The 17,807-nt window shown below is 51.3% G+C and overlaps 1 protein-coding gene across 1 annotated transcript in view; it reads left to right on the top strand.

The window, feature by feature from the left end:
* Positions 1–17,807, top strand: part of LTBP3 (latent transforming growth factor beta binding protein 3) — a 50,867-nt gene that overhangs the window by 15,793 nt on the left and 17,267 nt on the right. Inside the window, exons 4-14 of the mRNA XM_060269923.1 lie at positions 4,423–4,528; positions 7,611–7,685; positions 9,460–9,582; positions 10,812–10,970; positions 11,423–11,614; positions 12,446–12,462; positions 15,295–15,373; positions 15,545–15,640; positions 16,430–16,555; positions 16,698–16,832; positions 16,931–17,059. Coding sequence (XP_060125906.1) covers positions 4,423–4,528; positions 7,611–7,685; positions 9,460–9,582; positions 10,812–10,970; positions 11,423–11,614; positions 12,446–12,462; positions 15,295–15,373; positions 15,545–15,640; positions 16,430–16,555; positions 16,698–16,832; positions 16,931–17,059 — 1,237 coding nt within the window. The remainder of the gene's footprint in view (positions 1–4,422; positions 4,529–7,610; positions 7,686–9,459; positions 9,583–10,811; positions 10,971–11,422; positions 11,615–12,445; positions 12,463–15,294; positions 15,374–15,544; positions 15,641–16,429; positions 16,556–16,697; positions 16,833–16,930; positions 17,060–17,807) is intronic.

A 17,807-nucleotide genomic window follows, 5' to 3' on the forward strand; every position in this document is an offset into this window, starting at 1 on the left:
AGAGAAAGCAAGGCAGCAGGAGGCAGCCCGGTCTTCTGGGTGGACAAGAAAGACACGCAACAGCGCCGTCTTGTGGTGGATTTCAGACGGCTCAACTCAGTGACAGAGCCAGTGGCTTTCCCCATGCCCAGAGTGGACGATCTCCTGACAGCGGCACGCAGGGGCAAGATTTTCACCAAGCTCGACCTGAGGGGGGCGTACAACTTGATCAGGATCCGGGAAGGCGATGAGTGGAAAACCACGATGTTCACGCCTCTGGGCTCTTTTGAATATCTGGTGATGCCCTTCGGGTTGCAAGGGGGCTCAGCATGCTTCCAGGCCTTCATGCACCACGTCCTGGGGTCCCTTCTCTTCAAGAACTGCCTGGTCTTCCTGGATGACATCCTTATCTATTCCGCTGACCCAGTGCAACATGTGAAGGATGTCAGGGAGGTGTTGCAGCGCCTGAAGGAGAACCACCTGTATGTGAAGCTGGAGAAGTGCAAGTTCCACACCAGGGAAGTGGACTTCCTGGGCTACAAGCTGTCAGACAAGGGGCTGGCGATGGACAAGGACAAGGTGCAGGCCATCCTGGACTGGCACAGCCCCAGGACGCGCAAAGATGCCCAACGCCTCCTAGGATTCGCCAACTTCTACAGGAAATTCATCAAGAACTTCTCGCGGGTTACGGCTCCCATCACGGACTGCCTGAGAGGCAAGCAGAAGTTCAGGTGGACGCCAGAGGCGCAAGCAGCGTTCGAAAGCCTCAAAAGGGTGTTCGCGTCCGACCAGAACCTGTTCCACGTAGTGCAGGATGCGCCCCTACGCATTGAGACCCGATGCTTCGGACCGGGCTTTGGGAGCGATCCTGTTGCAACTGGACGCCAACAGAGAGTGGAGACCTTGTGCCTTCTTCTCCAGGAAGCTGACACAGCCTGAACGCAACTACACGGTGTTTGATAGGGAACTTCTTGCGATCCACGCTGCTTTCCAGCACTGGCGACACTTCCTGGTGGGCGCCAAGCACCCCATCCAGGTGTGCACAGACCACAAGAACCTGGAGTTCTGGAGAACGGCCAGGGTGCTCAACCAGCGACAGATACGGTGGGCAGAGTTCTTCTCGAACTTCAACTTCTCCATCCACTACATCCCGGGGGAGCAGAATGTCAGGGCGGATGCCCTCTCCCGCAAACCAGAGTACATGGAGCAGGAGTTGCCACCAGCGCCCAGGCACATTTTCCCCCCATCAGCATGGTCCTGCGGAGCAGCAGTGGTGAGCGAGGCAGAACTCACCGCACTGACGGCAGCAGATGAGTTTGCCTCCCGCATCTTCAGAGAGCTGCGAGGGGGGAGGGAGCAGGCTAAAGACTTTGAGGAAAGGAGGGGTTTGCTTTTTTACAGGGGAGCCCTGTACCTGCCCACCAAACAGCTGAGAGGTAAGGTCCTCAAGCAGATGCACGACAACCCAACGGCGGGTCATTTCGGAAGGGACAAAACCACTCACCTAGTTATGAGACACTTCTGGTGGCCAGGGGTGCGGGAGGATGTGAGGGATTATGTAAGGGGCTGTGACACCTGCCAGCGAGCAAAGGTGGTCAGAGCGCCACCAGCAGGTTTGCTGGAGCCCTTAGCCACACCGCACAGGCCGTGGGAAGTAGTGTCCATGGACTTCATCACAGACCTGCCGTCGTCCAGGGGCAAGACCGCAGTGTTGGTGGTGGTGGACCTCATGTCCAAAATGTGCCACTTTATACCGTGTGCCAGGGCGGTCTCGGCAGAAGAGACGGCCAAACTGTTTGTTGACCACGTATTCAGACTGCATGGATTGCCTTTAAGAGTTATTTCGGATCGTGGCCGCCAATTTGTTTCCAGGTTCTGGCGGCGGCTAATGAACCTCCTGCAGGTGGAGGTCAGTTTGTCTACGGCTCGGCACCCGCAGACCAATGGACAGGCGGAGCGGGTCAACGCCATTCTGCAGCAGTACCTGAGATGTTACGTCAGCCAGAGGCAAACGGACTGGGTGGATCGCCTGCCACTGGCAGAATTTGCCTACAACAATGCGGTGCACGTCTCCACAGGGGTGTCGCCCTTTAAGGCCAACTACGGGCGCGACCTCAGATCTTTCCCGGAGAGGGAGGGGGAGGAGGAGGAAGAGGGCCCACAGGCAGAGGATTGGGCAGAGGACCTGGAGACGGTGCACCAGCAGCTCAGAGAACACTTGGAGAGGGCCAAGGAAGCGTACAAGAAGGGGGCAGATCGCCACAGGCGACCGGGAGAGGTCATCAGGGTGGGGGACAAGGTTTGGTTATCCTCGGAAGGTCTTCCCACCAGGGGGCGATGCAAGAAGTTAGCACCCAGGAGGCTGGGCCCCTTCACGGTCACGCAACAGGTCAACCCGGTAGCCTTCAGGCTAGCACTGCCTGAGGACATGAGAGTGCACCCAGTGTTTCATAGATCGCTGCTGTCGCCGTACAGAGAAAGTACTAGGTTCAGGGACAGCGATCAGCCTCCAGAGGGAGGGGGGGAGACGGGAAACGCCCGTCAGCTCAATGAGGCAACTGAGATTTTAGACTCAAGGAGAGGGGTGAGAGGACTGGAGTACCTGATAGCATGGGAGGACACTCCGCCGTCCCACAATGAGTGGATACCGGCCACAGAAGTACCTGAGGAATTTTTAGTGGAAGAGTTCCACGCCCTGTTCCCCCACAGGCCCAAGCCCTGGCACATGGAAAGGGAGGAAGAGGGGGAGGGGCGGGAGGAAGGGATCGCAGGCAGCAGCTCTCCATGGAGATGGGAAGCGGAATTTGAGGATACGGAAGAAGAGGTGTGGGTTTCACCGAGGTCGACGACGTCAGAGGCAGGAGAGGACTGGCAGAACATTTTTACTCCCACCAGCTCTGACGCCACTGACTTCTTGGGATTCCCGTCTTCTCAGGGGGAGGGGGAAAGATCGCCGGATTGGGGAAAAATTTTTACACCCACAGGCTCGGATGCCACAGACTTCTTGGGGTTTCACTCGTCCCCAGCAAGCAGAGAGCCCCTAGGGAGGGGGGGGAGGAGCCTGGGAGGGGGGTGGATGTGAGGGACAAGGGATACAGGGAAGTCCCTCCCATCTTAAGTTCCAGCCCATCCCCAAGCGCTGGAGAGAGTAAGGAGAGCTCTGCCTCCAGCGGAGAGTCAGGAAGTGGTGTCCGAGGCTCAGGCAAGGTTGTGGAGCCCATGCCTCAGGTGGGACAGGAAGTTGGACGCACGGGGGGGGGGAGGCCAATCCCCCCAACTCCCGAATTGCGACGCAAACGTAGGGGGAAGAGGTTGGGTCTGCCAAAGCTTTGGTGCTGGAAGAAAACGCGCCAATCGCCATTCGGAGGTTCTGACACCTCACCTTAAGGATGCATTTTTACTGCTCTGAACACTGTAAATAATCAGCACTTAATAAAAGCCTTAAAAGACCATGCTGGAGTCGTTACTCTAGAGTAGCCATATCAGGCCCTCTGACAGCCTCAGATGGCCTTAGGAAAGAATTAGATGCAGAAGGGATGTTTGCAATAGCTGGATGGAGCTTCCACATACAAAAGCTCCATACCTGAGCATCAGATGTTAAGGACAAATAAGAGAGGGTGGGTACCCCCAACTGGCTGGCTGGCTGGAGACTAGAGTTCAAGGCAGGCTGTACTTTAGTTCACCACAGCATGGCATTTTATTTTATTTTTCAATGTTGCAGAAGCAATAGTTGCACATACTGTGTTTGGGGGCACATTTGGACGAACATTTATAAAATTTATATACTGTATGTGAATTTTAAATGCATTTCTTATTTGTGTTTTATTTCCTGCAAATAGCTTTGGGACGGCTCTAAATATGTGACGCAACATACAAAACAATGAATTAAACTAATACTTTAAACACATGGCTGCAGCTGCTCGGCTTGCGAAAACCAGCCGCAGGCATTCCAATGGTCCATGAGATCTAGACACTTAAAAAAGCAGGAATAAAACCAGCCCGTCCTTTATTTGTAGCTGGTGTTCCACGCATAGTGTGGAGGCTGGTGGCAGAATGGTTGCTTCTTCGCAGTGTGCTTTAATGCCGATAGCAAGCTTCCTGTATCTCCACTAAATTGCCCATTGCCCATGTGACATTCTCCTCCTCCAATTCGCTGCTTCCAAACACTTTCCTTTCCCTCAGTCCAGATTTTCTCATACCAGGGATACTCCCCAAAAAGGAGAGGGTATGATAAAATCCAGACTGAGAGAAGGGAAAGTGGAGAGGTAGTGATTTGGAAGACAGCACCGTGCAAACAATGGAAAACTAAGGGAGGTACAAGAAGCTTACTGTCCACATCAAACCACAGTATGGATGGCCGCCAAGTGATGTGGGTGTGCATGAGATTTCTAGGTGGAGTTCATGAAATCTTATCCGTCAACCTTCTTTGCCTGTCCTGCTCAGTGCGGAAGCAACCCTCTCCCGGGCCTCACCAAGCAAGAAGATTGCTGCGGCAGCATCGGCACCTCCTGGGGGCAGAATAAATGCCACAAGTGCCCCCACTTGCAATGTAAGTCTCTCTTGCCCCCCCCTTCCAAGTTCTGCACCTCTTCCCTCTAACCTAGAAACTTTGCAGGGAGCAGGTGGATGATTAAAAGTGTTTTGAGCAGGGGCGGAGGAAGGGGAGCGGTGGGGATGGGCCGCCCTGGGTGTCACCACTGGGGGGGTTGACAAAATGGCGGGCAGCACTCATTGCGGAGCCTGCAGTGCGCCTGAGCCACAGGTCTCTCTTGGGAGTGCCGTGGTGGTTTGGACGCCCGCAGGCTCCGCGCTGCCCCAAACGGTCCGCCCACCGCCTCCCCCTCAGCCATAGGGTGGCTGAGTGGAAAGAGGCAGACAGACTCCTTGGAGGCCCCGCAGAGCATCCTGCCCTGGCTGGCCCTGCCCCGTAGGCAGCTGGCCCCGCCCCTAGGCGCAGGGCACTTGCACCGCCCCAGATGCCCGATCGGCTTGCTCTGCCGCTGCCTGGGAGACAAGGGTTCCCATATCCACAAAGCTGTGAAGCTTGCTGGGTGACCTGGGCTTAGATACTGCCTCTCAGCCTTACCTACCTCATACGACCCTTGTGAGGATAAAATAAGGCTGAGGACAGCCGTGTGCACCGCCTTGAGCACCTGTCATTTTAGGTTGCATCCTGTTTGCAGCTTCTCCTTCCTCTCGCCACTCTCGCACCTCAAAATGAGAATCGCACAGAATCACAGACTTGTTGGAAGGGACCGTCGTGAGGGTCATTTAGTCCAAACCCCTGCAATGCAGGAATCTTTCACCTAATGTGGGGCTCAAATCCAGGACCCCGAGATTGATCACCTTGAATCTATCCTCTGGAAAGCAAAGGAGCAACCATGGCTCCTCCTCTAGATTAGTTAGAACTAGAAAATTTTCTATCCAAAAGATGTATTCCCTATTGTAAACAATGCTGTTATTTTCTTACCCTACAAGCATCTCTCTGCGTTTGGTTGCAACAGGTAAGTCTAGCCAAATTCACAAGCCATTCTCTGCATACCAGCACTCTCAATATTAGGAGCGGAATATGTGCTTTGAATGCAGAAGGTCCCACATTCGAATCCCAGTTAAAAAATAAGATCAGGTGGCAGGAAAACTCTTCTGTGACTGAGACCCTGGAGAACTGCTGCCTGTCCAAGGATGGAAGTTGGCTGTCTGAGACAGTGTTCCAGAGAAGGGGCTGTAGCTCAGCAGTTGAAAATCTCCTTTGCATGCCAAAGCTTTCCGCCACAATCTCTGACACTGCTTTTTTTTTCTGAGGTGTTGCCAGACAGAGCTGACCGTAGTGGGCATGATGGACAAACAAGCTGTAAAAGGCAGCTTCCTGCGTCCCCTTATAAAACAGGAGAAGAGTTTCCCATTCCTGCATCTGCTAGCCAGGAAGAAGCTGCACCTGCTGCATTTCTGCCTGTCATGCAGTTTAAATACATAAACACACTGTGAGGGAAGCTGAGGTTTTTGTTTTTGTTTAAAGAGAGCTTTCGTTTAAAGAGAGTTGCTTTTTCACAACTGGCAAGGGATGGCTGGGGAGGGACGATGAGAGAGGTTTTGCCCCGTATGTCTAGGGGTCTTGCTTGCAAGGACAGGGGGGTGGCTGGCACTGGTTTGGGGGAGCCAAGCTCTCTCCCTCCTGACCCTGCCTGAATGGATTTTCCAGCTTCATGAAATCAGCCGCGCAAGGGGCCGGATCTGTTTGTGTTGGACGAGGCTTGGAATGTGCTCAGGCTCTGGGCCCTCCCTCCTGCCTTCCAGCCCCAAGGCAGTATGCAGGCCCCTCTGCTTCACTTTCCTGCAGCTGGCTGGCTGGCTTGGCAACTGCCCCCTTGGCAACCACGACTCGGCGCCCCTCCCTGCAAGGCTAATGTTTAAAAGATGGTGTCCAAAATGGCAAGGAAGGGGACGTTTTGCTGGGCTCCTCAGATTATGCACCATGCCGTCGTTGGCACTTCTGCAAACAGGGAAGGGTTGTAGCTTGGTGGCAGAACACCTGCTTTGCTTGCAGAAGGTCTCGGGCTCAGTCCCTGAGGGCATCTTCCAGTATGCCTAGCAGAGACTTCTGTCTGAAACCCTGGGCAGCCACTGTCAATCAGTGTGGGTGGTTCAAAGCGAGATGGACCAGAGTTCTCTGAGTTAATACAAAGCAGCTTTCTAGGAGTTCTTATTGCCATTTCAAGCATTCAGGCCAGGCAGACCAGGGCTTTTTGTATTGCTCACGTTTTGACCCCTGCATAGGGATTCCAGACTCAATAGAGGACAGGACTTCTGTGCCTTTAATTGCCCTGCTCTCTTTTGAGTCTGGAAACCTTAAAGAGAAACCAGCAGACCCTTTGTTTAATTTCCAAGCAAAGGGTCTGCTGGTTTCTCTTTAAGGTTTCCAGACTCAAAAGAGAGCAGGGCAATTAAAGGCACAGAAGTCCTGTCCACTATTGAGTCTGGCAACCCTACCCCTGCAGGATTTTGATGCTTTCTTTCGCACTGAAAGTGGGGTTACTTTAAAGATGCATTGTAGTTGCGATAGCCCTATGGAATTCTGCACACACTGGCTGCAGTCGTATGCATTTTCACCTGGGAGCAAGCCCCATTGAGTTCTGACTAATGTATAGGACTTCACTGTTTGCTGCTCTCCCTATGAGATTAAATGTGCTTAGAATCAACCTTCTGAAAGGCCTAGATTTATTTGTTGGTTGGTTCCTATTACTGTAAATAGGAAAGAGCTGTTCAGCAGTGGAACAGACGCACTCGGGAGGTCGTGGACTACTTCACTGGAAGTTTCTAAGCAGAGGTCGGGTGGCCATCTGTCAGGGATTCCTGGATTGCAGGGGTTGGACTAGATGACCCCTGGGGTACCTGCCAACTCTGTTATTCTATTATTCTCTGACCCCAACTGTCTGGTTGTTTGCCTGCTCCCTGGTATTTGGCATAAAATATCTATAAATAAATAAATATTTCAGAGTATCAGGAAACCCCCCCCCCCAGTGCCGTTGCTTTGAGATCGTAGGCTGCCTTTGGCAATCCCCGTCACTCGAGGATGGGAGCTGCTGTACTATGTGTGTGATATTCATTAAATGCATGCATTTTTCCTCTTTCAGACTTGGGGGTGCAGAAAACGCTGGGGAGTGACTGTCCACAGGGATACAAGAGACTGAACAGCAGCCATTGCCAAGGTATAAAAGTGGGGTGGAGACTGAGATACGGAATATACCACTTTGGGGGGGGTGCTCTTTGCTTTTGAGAATTGTGAGCTAATATTAGGCCACATTCACACCACACATTGAAACATAGCTGCCAAGTTTTCCCTTTTCTCGCGAGGAAGCCTATTCAGCATAAGGGAAAATCCCTTAAAAAAAGGGATAACTTGGCAGCTATGCATTGAAAACACCATGATACCATTTAAAGGCTTCACCCCCAAAGAATCATGAGAACCGTAGTTTGTTAAGGGTGTTGAGAGTTGTTAGGATGTCCCTATTCCCCCTCCCACAGAGCTACAGTTCCCAACGTGGTTTAACAATCAATCCCTCTTCACAGGGAACTCTGGGATGAAGGGGCCTCCTAACCACTCTCCACACCCTTAACAAACTACAGCTCCCAGAATTCTTTGGCTGAAGCCATGGCTGTTTAAAGTGGTATTGTAGTGCTTTAAATATATGATGTGAATATGGACCAAGATTGACCGATACAATCAAAAGCTTGGGCGATGGTTCTGTCGTCTGGGGGGAGGAAAAAACTTAAACACGATGCAGAGTTTCAAAAAAAAAAAAAGACCAGAGGCAATTGTACTTCATCCAACATAGCTGTACTATTACTGAAGGCAAATGAGCATAATAGTCACAAATCCAATACATTCAGGATTGGCACAGTCCGTAAGAAATCCAGTTGCAGCAGACTTAATTTAAAACTTACAATAGTTATAACAAGTCTAAAACTTAACACTTAGCATAGTATGTACAGAACACCACAGCAGAAGGAAGAGAAATAGGAAGAGAAAGTGAAACTCCGGCTCCTTCTGGCCTTACTTGTATAGTCAGCATGACAGAAGAGATAAGAGAACCAGTTTAACCCAGCTGCCTAGTGGTATCTTGGTTTGCATACGCATATGTCTTGGTTTGCATATGTTTTGGATTACAAACACGTGTGAGAAAGACTAAGACAGGATGTGCCTCAAACTCAGTAGACACACGTCAAACCCGGAAGTGCGTGTCCTGGTTTGCAACCTTTTTTTTTGATTACGAACATTTTTTTTCTGGAGGCCCCATTGGCGAAAGCGCGCTTTGGGTTACAACCTGTTTTGGTTTACAAATGGTTTACAAAATCCGGAACGGATTTTGGTTGTAAACCAAGGTGCCGCTGTACTCAGCTTCTCTGAAAGAATAACCCAAACATCATGAAGCTTCTTTCACACAGAGAAGCTTCCGGAAACTTCCAGAAACCTCTCGAATGAATTAGAGTAGGAAAGATCTCTACACATCAGACCAATACTTTCTGCACTAAGAAATGCAAACTGACAGGTTTGACTCAAAACAGTGAAGATTTCGTGGATGACTGAGTACACCAGCCTTGACTCAATCATCTGTAAATGGAGCATAACAGCCCCAAGACCAGGCACCCCCAAACTTCGGCCCTCCAGATGTTTTGGACTACAACTCCCATGATCCCTAGCTAAGAGGACCAGTGGTCAGTGCCCAAGACTCTGGGATAAATCTACAAGGTGCCTTCTCTTTCACCAATGGAACACAGAGCCCGGTCCATTGGGAGGTTCTCCCGCACAAGCCCATTGAATTGAATGCACCAAGATGCAAGAGCACCAAGATTCACCCAGACAGACAGTGTATGTTTACTTGAACTCCAAGAACGGAGACAAAAGGCAGCTTTGGAGATTGCTCTGCAGTTCCTCCAGCCGCCCCCACTACTGCAACTGCCCCGTGTCTCTTCCTTCCACAGACATCAACGAGTGTGCCATGCAAGGAGTCTGCCAGGGGGGTGAATGCTTGAACACCCAAGGGAGCTTCCGCTGCGCATGCAAACCAGGACATGTCTTGGGGCCTTCGCGGACCCATTGTGTGCGTACGTATCTTGGCTGGGGAGGTGGAGGAATCTCTCGTATCTAACCAACTCAGCCTCTCTCCTCTCCCCCCCCCAAAAGAATATAATCCCTATCATCACATGGGTCTTAAGTCCTTTCTGCGCATTGTCTGGCCCACAGCTGTCAGTACTGACAGCCGCCATATTAAAGTACTGGTAGCTGGGACCATAGAAGTGCAAGATTCAGGGGCTGGTGCAGATAAAGAAGTTAGTCTGAGTCAGGTACATGTGGGTCTTTCAGCACCATGACTCAACTCTGCACTCTGCACATGATCAGAATCTTTTCTGCCAATGCTGTTGCTATTTTCTTTATCGTCATCAATTCCTTGTCCTACTAAGAGTCTTCCTGATCAGGGTTCCAGCCAGCCATATCCTACAGCTCAAAGGGGACACATAACTGCCTACCCTCCAGTTTTGCTTTCCTCACACATGATTTTATGGCTCCTGGAGGCCAGTGAGCATGCTCAGTCCTCTTTGGGCTTCTGCTTGGGCTTTCTGCCCCCTCTTAAGTCTTTCCACCTTCTTTTATATCCCCCTAAGAATCCTGGCAACTGTAGTTTAGCTCTGTGAGGGGGGAAATGACAGTTCCTAGGATTCTTTGGGGCTGCCATGTCCTTTAAATGTATCATGTGGGGGTGCTGGTTTCTTTCTGCTGACTCTATACCTTGTAGTGGGATTTAGTGGCCAGGCTTTCTGTGGAGAATTTGAGGTTTATTTTGTGTTATTATTTTATGCATCATATTTTTAATCCTACACTTTGGCCCAGGGAGCTTGGGGCAGCATACTAGGGTTCCCCCCAGTCCTGTTTTATCCACAAAACAACCCTGTGAGGTAGGCTAGGCCGAAAGAAAGAGACAGGCCAAGAATCCCACCTTCCACTGTAGCAACACAACAACCCTGTGATGTAGGTTAGGCTGAGAGGAAAAGGTGGCCAAGATTTCCCCCGTTACCTTTAAACCCCATGACGCCCCTGTGAGGTAAGTTAGATAGAGAGAAAGAGACTGACCAAGAATAACCTCCTCTTCCATTTTTAGCCACACAACAACCCTGTGAGGTAGGCTAGGCTGAAAGATAGGAACTAGCATACAGTCATTGAGTGAGTTTACCAGGCCAGTGGGTTTTTGAAACTGGGTCTGTTAATCGTTGTCCTTGTTTTCTCTCATGACTCCCTATCTCTCTCTCTCTCTCTCTTTGTGGGGGGACGACAATAGCGGAGAAGGCTGGGGAGAAGAGTTTGTGCTTCCGACTGGTGAGCCCTGAGCACCTTTGCCAGCACCCGCTGCCCACCAAGCTCACCCGCCAGACCTGCTGCTGTAGCGTGGGCAAGGCCTGGGGGGCCCGTTGTGAGCGCTGCCCGGCCGATGGAACCGGTAAATAGAAGAGGTCTTTTCCCTCTCCCCCATTTCCTCCTGCGTTCTGCCACACCTGGACCAGATGTTCCCCACCCCTGTTTTGTACAAAACCATTTTGGTTTTCCCTGGGCATTTGGAAAACACCAAAGACATGCTATTGTACTGTTCAGACTGTTTTTTTAAAATGTTTTATTTACTTATCTTTTAATATGTTTTTATCGAGGGATTCTCCATAAGTACATTCAGTGCAAACAGAAATGTCTTCAAATTTATTCTGATAGTTAATAATGATGGGGACAGGTGTACATTACTAGGAAGGGTATTCCACAGCCACGGAGCCACCACTGAAAAGGCCCTGTTACAGGCCAGCGCCAACTGGGCAGCCCTCGGCAGTGGTGCCACCGACAAGGCCTCACCTGCCGATTGTAGGGCCATGCCAGTTTTCTGTCTCTCTTTTTCCACCCGGACAGCTTCTTTCAGAGAGATCTGCCCTGCAGGAAAAGGCTACCATATCCTCACCTCACACCAGACTCTGACGATCCAAGGCGAGAGCGATTTCACACTCCAGATCCACCCAGACGGCAACACAGACTTGCAGCAACAACAACACGTGGAGCCGCCCACCCGCCCACCTGTGGGCAGCGACTCGCAGGAGCCAGAAGGTCAGTTCCCAAGTGGGTGGGTGGGCAGGCCAAAAGCTTCCTGAAATTGTGGGGCAAGTGGATTTCTTCCACTTGCATCTTTGAGTTCTTTCCCCCTCATAGTATGGAACATCTGCTTCTCAAATTTTGGAAGGTTGATGGGCTATAAACCTGAATGAAGAACCGGGTGTGTGTTTATTACAGAGACTGTGCTCCCCATTTTTACTCCCCCATTGTCTAGAGCAGCCTTCCCCAAGCTGGTGCCCTCCAGATGTTGGTGGGTTATAATTCCCATCAGCCCAAACCATTGGCCTTGCTGGCTTGGGCTTATGGAGTCCAGTAACATCTGGAGGGACCACCCATCCTGTTTTAACAAAAGCCAGTTAAAACAAAGCAGGATCGAACCCCGACTTCAGGTCCTGACTTGTTAAATGACTTTGGTTAGGGCAAACCACAGTTCCCTGGGTTTCTATATAATGCAATGCTGTGACTTCTTCTATAGTAAAAGTGGGAGCTGTCACTCTTCTCATCTCACACCTGAATGAAGAAGGAAATAGGAGAAGGGTTGTCACCACCCCACCCTCAATGATTGGCCATGCTAGCTGGGGCCGATGGGATGTTGGAGTCTAATAACATCTGGAGGGCACCAGGTTGGGGATGCCTGGTCTAGAATGTGTGTGTTTGTGTGTGTGATGTTTCTTGGGAGAAGGGGTGGTGATGGAGGAGGTCTGCATTAAACTCTACTATTTCTGCCTCCATGTCAATGCAGCTGCAGTGGGGGTCTGTCTGTCTGTCTGAACTTTCTTTAAAACCTCTAACCTCTTCCTTCCTTCTTTCCTTTATGTCTTGCAGTCATAACTCCAGCTATGGTAAGTGTCGACCGGATTGCTGCACTGTGAAGGAGTCAGTGGCGATCTGTAGTAAGATGAGGTGGAAAAGAAGTTAATTGGCTGTGGTTTTTAAAAATTTTATGATTTATTATTACAACAAGGTGGTCGACCCTGGTCTGTCGACCACAGGCCCTAGTCTGTCACTCTTAACTGCTGCACCATGCTGGTTCTCTAAAGGCAGTCTAATGCCAAACTTGTCACTTATTCAGATGTGACCCTCAGTCAGTAGAGCATCACATGGTTGTGGGTTCAAGCCCCACATTGGGCAAAAAGAGGGAGGTTTGACTAGATGACCCTTGTGATGACTCTACAGTTCTATGACCCTTCTGGTAGTGGAATCCTAGTACTTTCAGCAACCTAGAAAGTATTGGGGGGGTTGAATCTGGGACAAAACTATCCTGGTGACAATGGCCTTTTCTGGTGTCACCTTTCAAATGACATTAAAAATAAGTGTTAAGTAGGCCGACCCTGCCATCTGGGCCTAGTAGTTAGTACACAACAGACATTTTTTTTCTGTGCAAACATCATTAAAGCGATGGGAAGCTGGGCAAGGATGGAATTGCTGATTTCAGTGGGTCTTACTCAGGGGATCTTTCTGCTGGATTGGACCCCATTTTTATACTTAATAGGAAGGGGGGGCACCTTAGACTTTCAAGCCACATTATTTGTGCCGGTCATGGTGGGTTCCTCCAGATGAACCGCTTATCGAGCATTCCTTCCGATTTGCTAGCACAGAGCGTACGTGGAAGTTATCCGGCGCCCACTCTTTACTGAACATTTGTGCCGATTTGTTCACGGGCTGTACAGCAACTGAGCATTCAGCCTTATTTGTTTATACGGAGGTGAAGCAACAGAGGTGTGGGGGATCGTCCAGCCTGCAGGCCAAATTTGGCCCACCCGCCACTTTTTCTAAACCGCTCCCACCTGCCCATCAGCTAGCATTGCTCTTGACCAGGGGTTCCCAACAAAATTTTCTCGAGGACCCCTCATCGAGCCGCTATTGTGACAAGGACCCCCATTAATTCCTAATCCTAAAATTAAAAAGTGAGAGCTAAATTAAGAGTCTTTTTATACTTTATATTTTTACGTTTTTTACAGTTACAACAGAGTACTCCATCAGAATACAGTTAGTTTTAATTTTCAGTTCTTAATGAGATGAACCACTTTTTAACCAACGGTCCATTTTTAACTACACGAACTGTAGCTTCCGTGAAAAACAACTCTTTGTTTACAAACACTACTGTTTTGCAAAGAGGCAGCGCGCGCCAGGGAGGAGGGAGGGGAATGGAGAAGACAGGGTACCTGCGCAGTAGCGCACAAATGAAGCTGACGCGCGCAAAGCATCTTGGGGAAGTGAGCGTTAGTAGAATGCGCGCGCTGCCTCTTTGCAAAACAGTAGTGTTCGTAAAGCGCCACCTAACGGCATACAGCAGAACTACTGCCTCTAATTCTAGTTTTGCGCTAGACTCTGCTCATGCAGGAAGCGACCAAAACAAAAAATCTGTTATCATACAAAATATATTTAATATATTTTTTATTCTAATAGCATCTTGCGGACCCCTCTGGCATAGCTCGCGGACCCCTGGGGGTCCCCGGACCACCTGTTGGGAACCACTGCTCTTGACAACAGCTGATGGGCAGGAGGGCGAGGTTCAATTCTGCCTTGGCTGTGCAGGTGTGCCCAGTGGGGATCAGACACCTGCAGCCAAAGCAGCAGCAGGATTTAACTCCCCGACAAATCAGCTGATGTGTCGGGGGGGGGGGGAGAGAGAGAGAGTTAAATCTTACGTGCTCAGTTTGGCTGCACACTCCTCTTCCCACCTGTGATGGGACATCCCACCCATCAATTGTGTGACATCATAATGATGCCATGTGATTGGCAGGTGGCTTTCCCTGCCCACCTGCCAATGTTTGCCTTGTGGGGCCCCTGGAGATCTGGCCCCTGCAGCCAAATTTGTTCCCTACCCGTGTTATACACCTTGTAAGTCTACCGTTTATCCCGCATTTCCCTGTGTGTTTCTTCTTTCATTCCCCTAACTGCAGAAACTCCTTTTTTAAAAAAAAACACACAAACAAAAACAAAATGGGTTTGTTGCACCAGAGCACTTCAACTGCACAAGCCTAAAGTTCCATTCCTGTGATGGAATCCCTCCTGCAAAGTAGGGAAAGAGCCAGGGGGTGGGGGTGGGGGCGGGCAACAGAATTGTTCTCCTGTGAACAAAGAGCGGGGTGGAGAGGGAGTGTAGCTAAGTGGCTAGAGCACCTGCTGGATATGCAGAAGGTCCCAGGTTCAATCCCCGAAGACACCTGCAACAAAAAAGGTTCAGGTTGAGGGGGTGGGAACAAGAGGACGATTTAGGGCAGCACGAGCAGGGAGGCTGTACTGGGCGAGCAGCCAAGGAGGGCGCCTTCCTAAAACCCAGTAAGCACTTGCCTGGCTTCAGGAAGGAGGCAAGCATTTACCAGGGCAAGCTGGGCAAGCATTTACCAGGCTTTGGGAAAGAGGCAGGAGGGTTCTAGGACCCTGCCAGAGCCTCGTGCCTCCTTCCCAAAGCCCAGCTTAAGCGAGGGCTGGGGGGAGGGCATCAAATGTTGGCCTCACACAGGGCAGTATATTGCCAAGGTCTGCCCTTTGCAAGCTGCTGCCAGTCAGTGCAGACAATACTGGTTTAGATGGGTAAGCAGGCCAGCCTCATCCACAGCCGCTTCCTATGTGACCACAGGGCCTGCCACATACAAATCTGCCTTGCCCTGTAATGTTGTCCCTTTCTTTCATCACCCGACCCTCCACCCCCCAAAAACCGTTTCTAGTTGCCCAGCTATGTGACCACCTCGGAGCAGCAGCCCGTCTTCTTCGCCAACACCCCCACCTTCGGACCCCGTTACCCTGGTGAGTGTGAGCAGGAATTTCATTGGCCTGGGGGCCCTGGTGTGTGGAAAGTCTCTCTGCAAAACTCTTTCCCCCCCCACCCTCCATCCTGTGCTCAGAGGCACTGCTGCCCAGGAGCCCGGCAAGTGCCATGTTCCTAACCTGGAACCGTTTCTCTCTTTTGGCTCACAGCTGTGATTGCCAAGCCTACGACCGCCATCGTGGTGAAATATCCCGAAGAGGACAAGAACGTGAGCGAATTTGACATGCCCCCCACGCAGGTGACAGGTGAGCTCTGCAGAAGAAGATAAGAACGGGCTGGATGTGAGCCCAGCATCCTGCTCTTTCAGGGACCAACCAGGTGCTCAGGGGAAACCCGTATGCAGGACTGGAGTGCAACACCCACTGTCCCCGCCTGTGTTTTCCAGCAACCGGTGGGTGGACGCAGGTGGCACTGTGGGCTGAACCACTGAGCCTCTTGGGCTTGCCGATTGGAAGGTCGGCAGTTCAGTTCCACGAACCGGGTGAGCTCCCGTTCTGTCCCAGCTCCTGCCAACCTAGCAGTTCGAAAGCATACCTGCGCAATTAGATAAATAGGTACTGCTGTGGTGGGAAAGTCAACAGCGTTTCTGTGCACTCTGGCTTCCGTCACGGTGTCCAATTGTGCCAGAAGCAGTTTAGTCCTGCTGGCCACATGACCCAGAGAGCTGTCTGTGGACAAACACCGGCTCCCTCGGCCTGAAAGTGAGATGAGCGCCACAACCCCAGAGTCGCCTTTGACTGGACTTAACCATCCAGAGGTCCTTTACCTTTTTTTTTATTCAGTGGGGTGACAGTTCAGTGGGGGGGGGGGTGTCTCCCATTGAAGCATCTGGTTGGCCACGGCGGAAAACAGGATGCTGACCTTTGTTCTGGTCCAGCTGCTATCCCCCCTCTAAGGTCTCTTTTAATGTAAGCCACTTGTAGGGAGTTAATGTGGAAAGTATAAATAAACATGGTGATGGTGATAGGATAAGGGCCTCCCATGTTTTAAAGCATATTTGTTTTCCCGTATCTCTCTCTCCCCGCACCCTGTAGAGACGGACGTTTGTAAACTGAGACGCAACATTTGTGGCCACGGCGAGTGCATCCCAGCAAGCCCCGGCTACACCTGCCATTGTTACCAAGGATACCGCAGGCATCCCCAGCACAGGTATTGTGTAGGTAAGGGGCATTTTTCCTCAAATGCATGCACATCCCTTTCCCCACTCCCCGACAAGTTTACTGCTTGGGAAAACCACTCAATGACCTTTCCTCCACCTTCCTTCCTCTCTCTCTCCCCCCTCCCCCACTCTCTTCTCCCCAGATGTGAATGAGTGCGAGCTGGATCCTTGCGGCGGCAGTGGGAAGGGCGTTTGCATGAACACCGGCGGTTCCTACAACTGCCACTGCAACCGTGGCTACCAGCTGAAGGTCCACAAGGGGGTGCGGTCTTGCGTGGGTGAGACACCTGTGGGTCCGGGGATGGGGAGAGGTTGCAGGGCCCGCCCTCTGCCCTCCGCCCCACTCATGGCATTTCCCCCCCACTTCCCCTTCCAGATATTGATGAATGTGCCAAGCCCAAAGTCTGTGGGGACGGAGGCTCCTGCATCAATTTCCCGGGACGCTACAATTGCGAGTGCCATGCAGGCTACCGGCTCAAGCCCTCCCGCCAGCCCCTCTGCGAAGGTACAAGGGGGGGGGTTATGAGGGGGGGTAGGGGTGGCAAGCACCGCAGAAGTAAGGTTGCATTTTGAGCCGGCGTTTCGTCCTGGAAAGTAAAATGGAGGGGGGATGATACCGTAACTGTCATCTACTGGCTGCATGCAGAGGAATCGTGGGAGGCACCAACTGTCCGTCTTTCCGTCTGTCCCCCAGCGAACCCCTGGGGAAAATGCCTCAGAGACAGGGGATTGGTGGTGGGACACTGAGGAGAGGTCAGAGGGAGCAGACTGGGAGGAGGAGGAGTCAGAAGCTGAAGAGGCAACAGGGTTAAGTGAGCAGGAAAACGCTGTGGCAGAGAGCAGCCCAGAAACAGAGGCAGGAGAGGAGGGGGGGACGGGAAACGGAGATGAGGCAGGCTCTAGAAGAGTCCAGGGAGTCTCCCCCTCCTGCTGCGACCAGCTCCCTCCCCTCTGGTCTCTGAGCACGCACAAAGAAATGAGAAGAGCAGGACAGAGATTAGCAGCTTGAGACTGTGGGGGGACGACCCTGGAGAGGAGGAGCCTTAGAGAGGGATGAGAAGGCCGAGGAGACTGACTTATTATGCAGAATTATTTTAGAGTCTTTCTGTAGGTTTCCATTTGGTGGGACTGGTGTAGACTGTATCTTAGTTGCATGGCCAAAGTATGCACTTTGTTGAACCAGGCAGAGGGCCTTCTCAGTGGTGGTGCCTGCCCTGTGGAACGCCCTTCCTTCAGATGTCAAGGAAATAAAC

The sequence above is a fragment of the Zootoca vivipara genome, chromosome 17 (assembly GCF_963506605.1).
Source record: "Zootoca vivipara chromosome 17, rZooViv1.1, whole genome shotgun sequence".
Classification (NCBI taxonomy): Eukaryota; Metazoa; Chordata; class Lepidosauria; order Squamata; family Lacertidae; genus Zootoca; species Zootoca vivipara.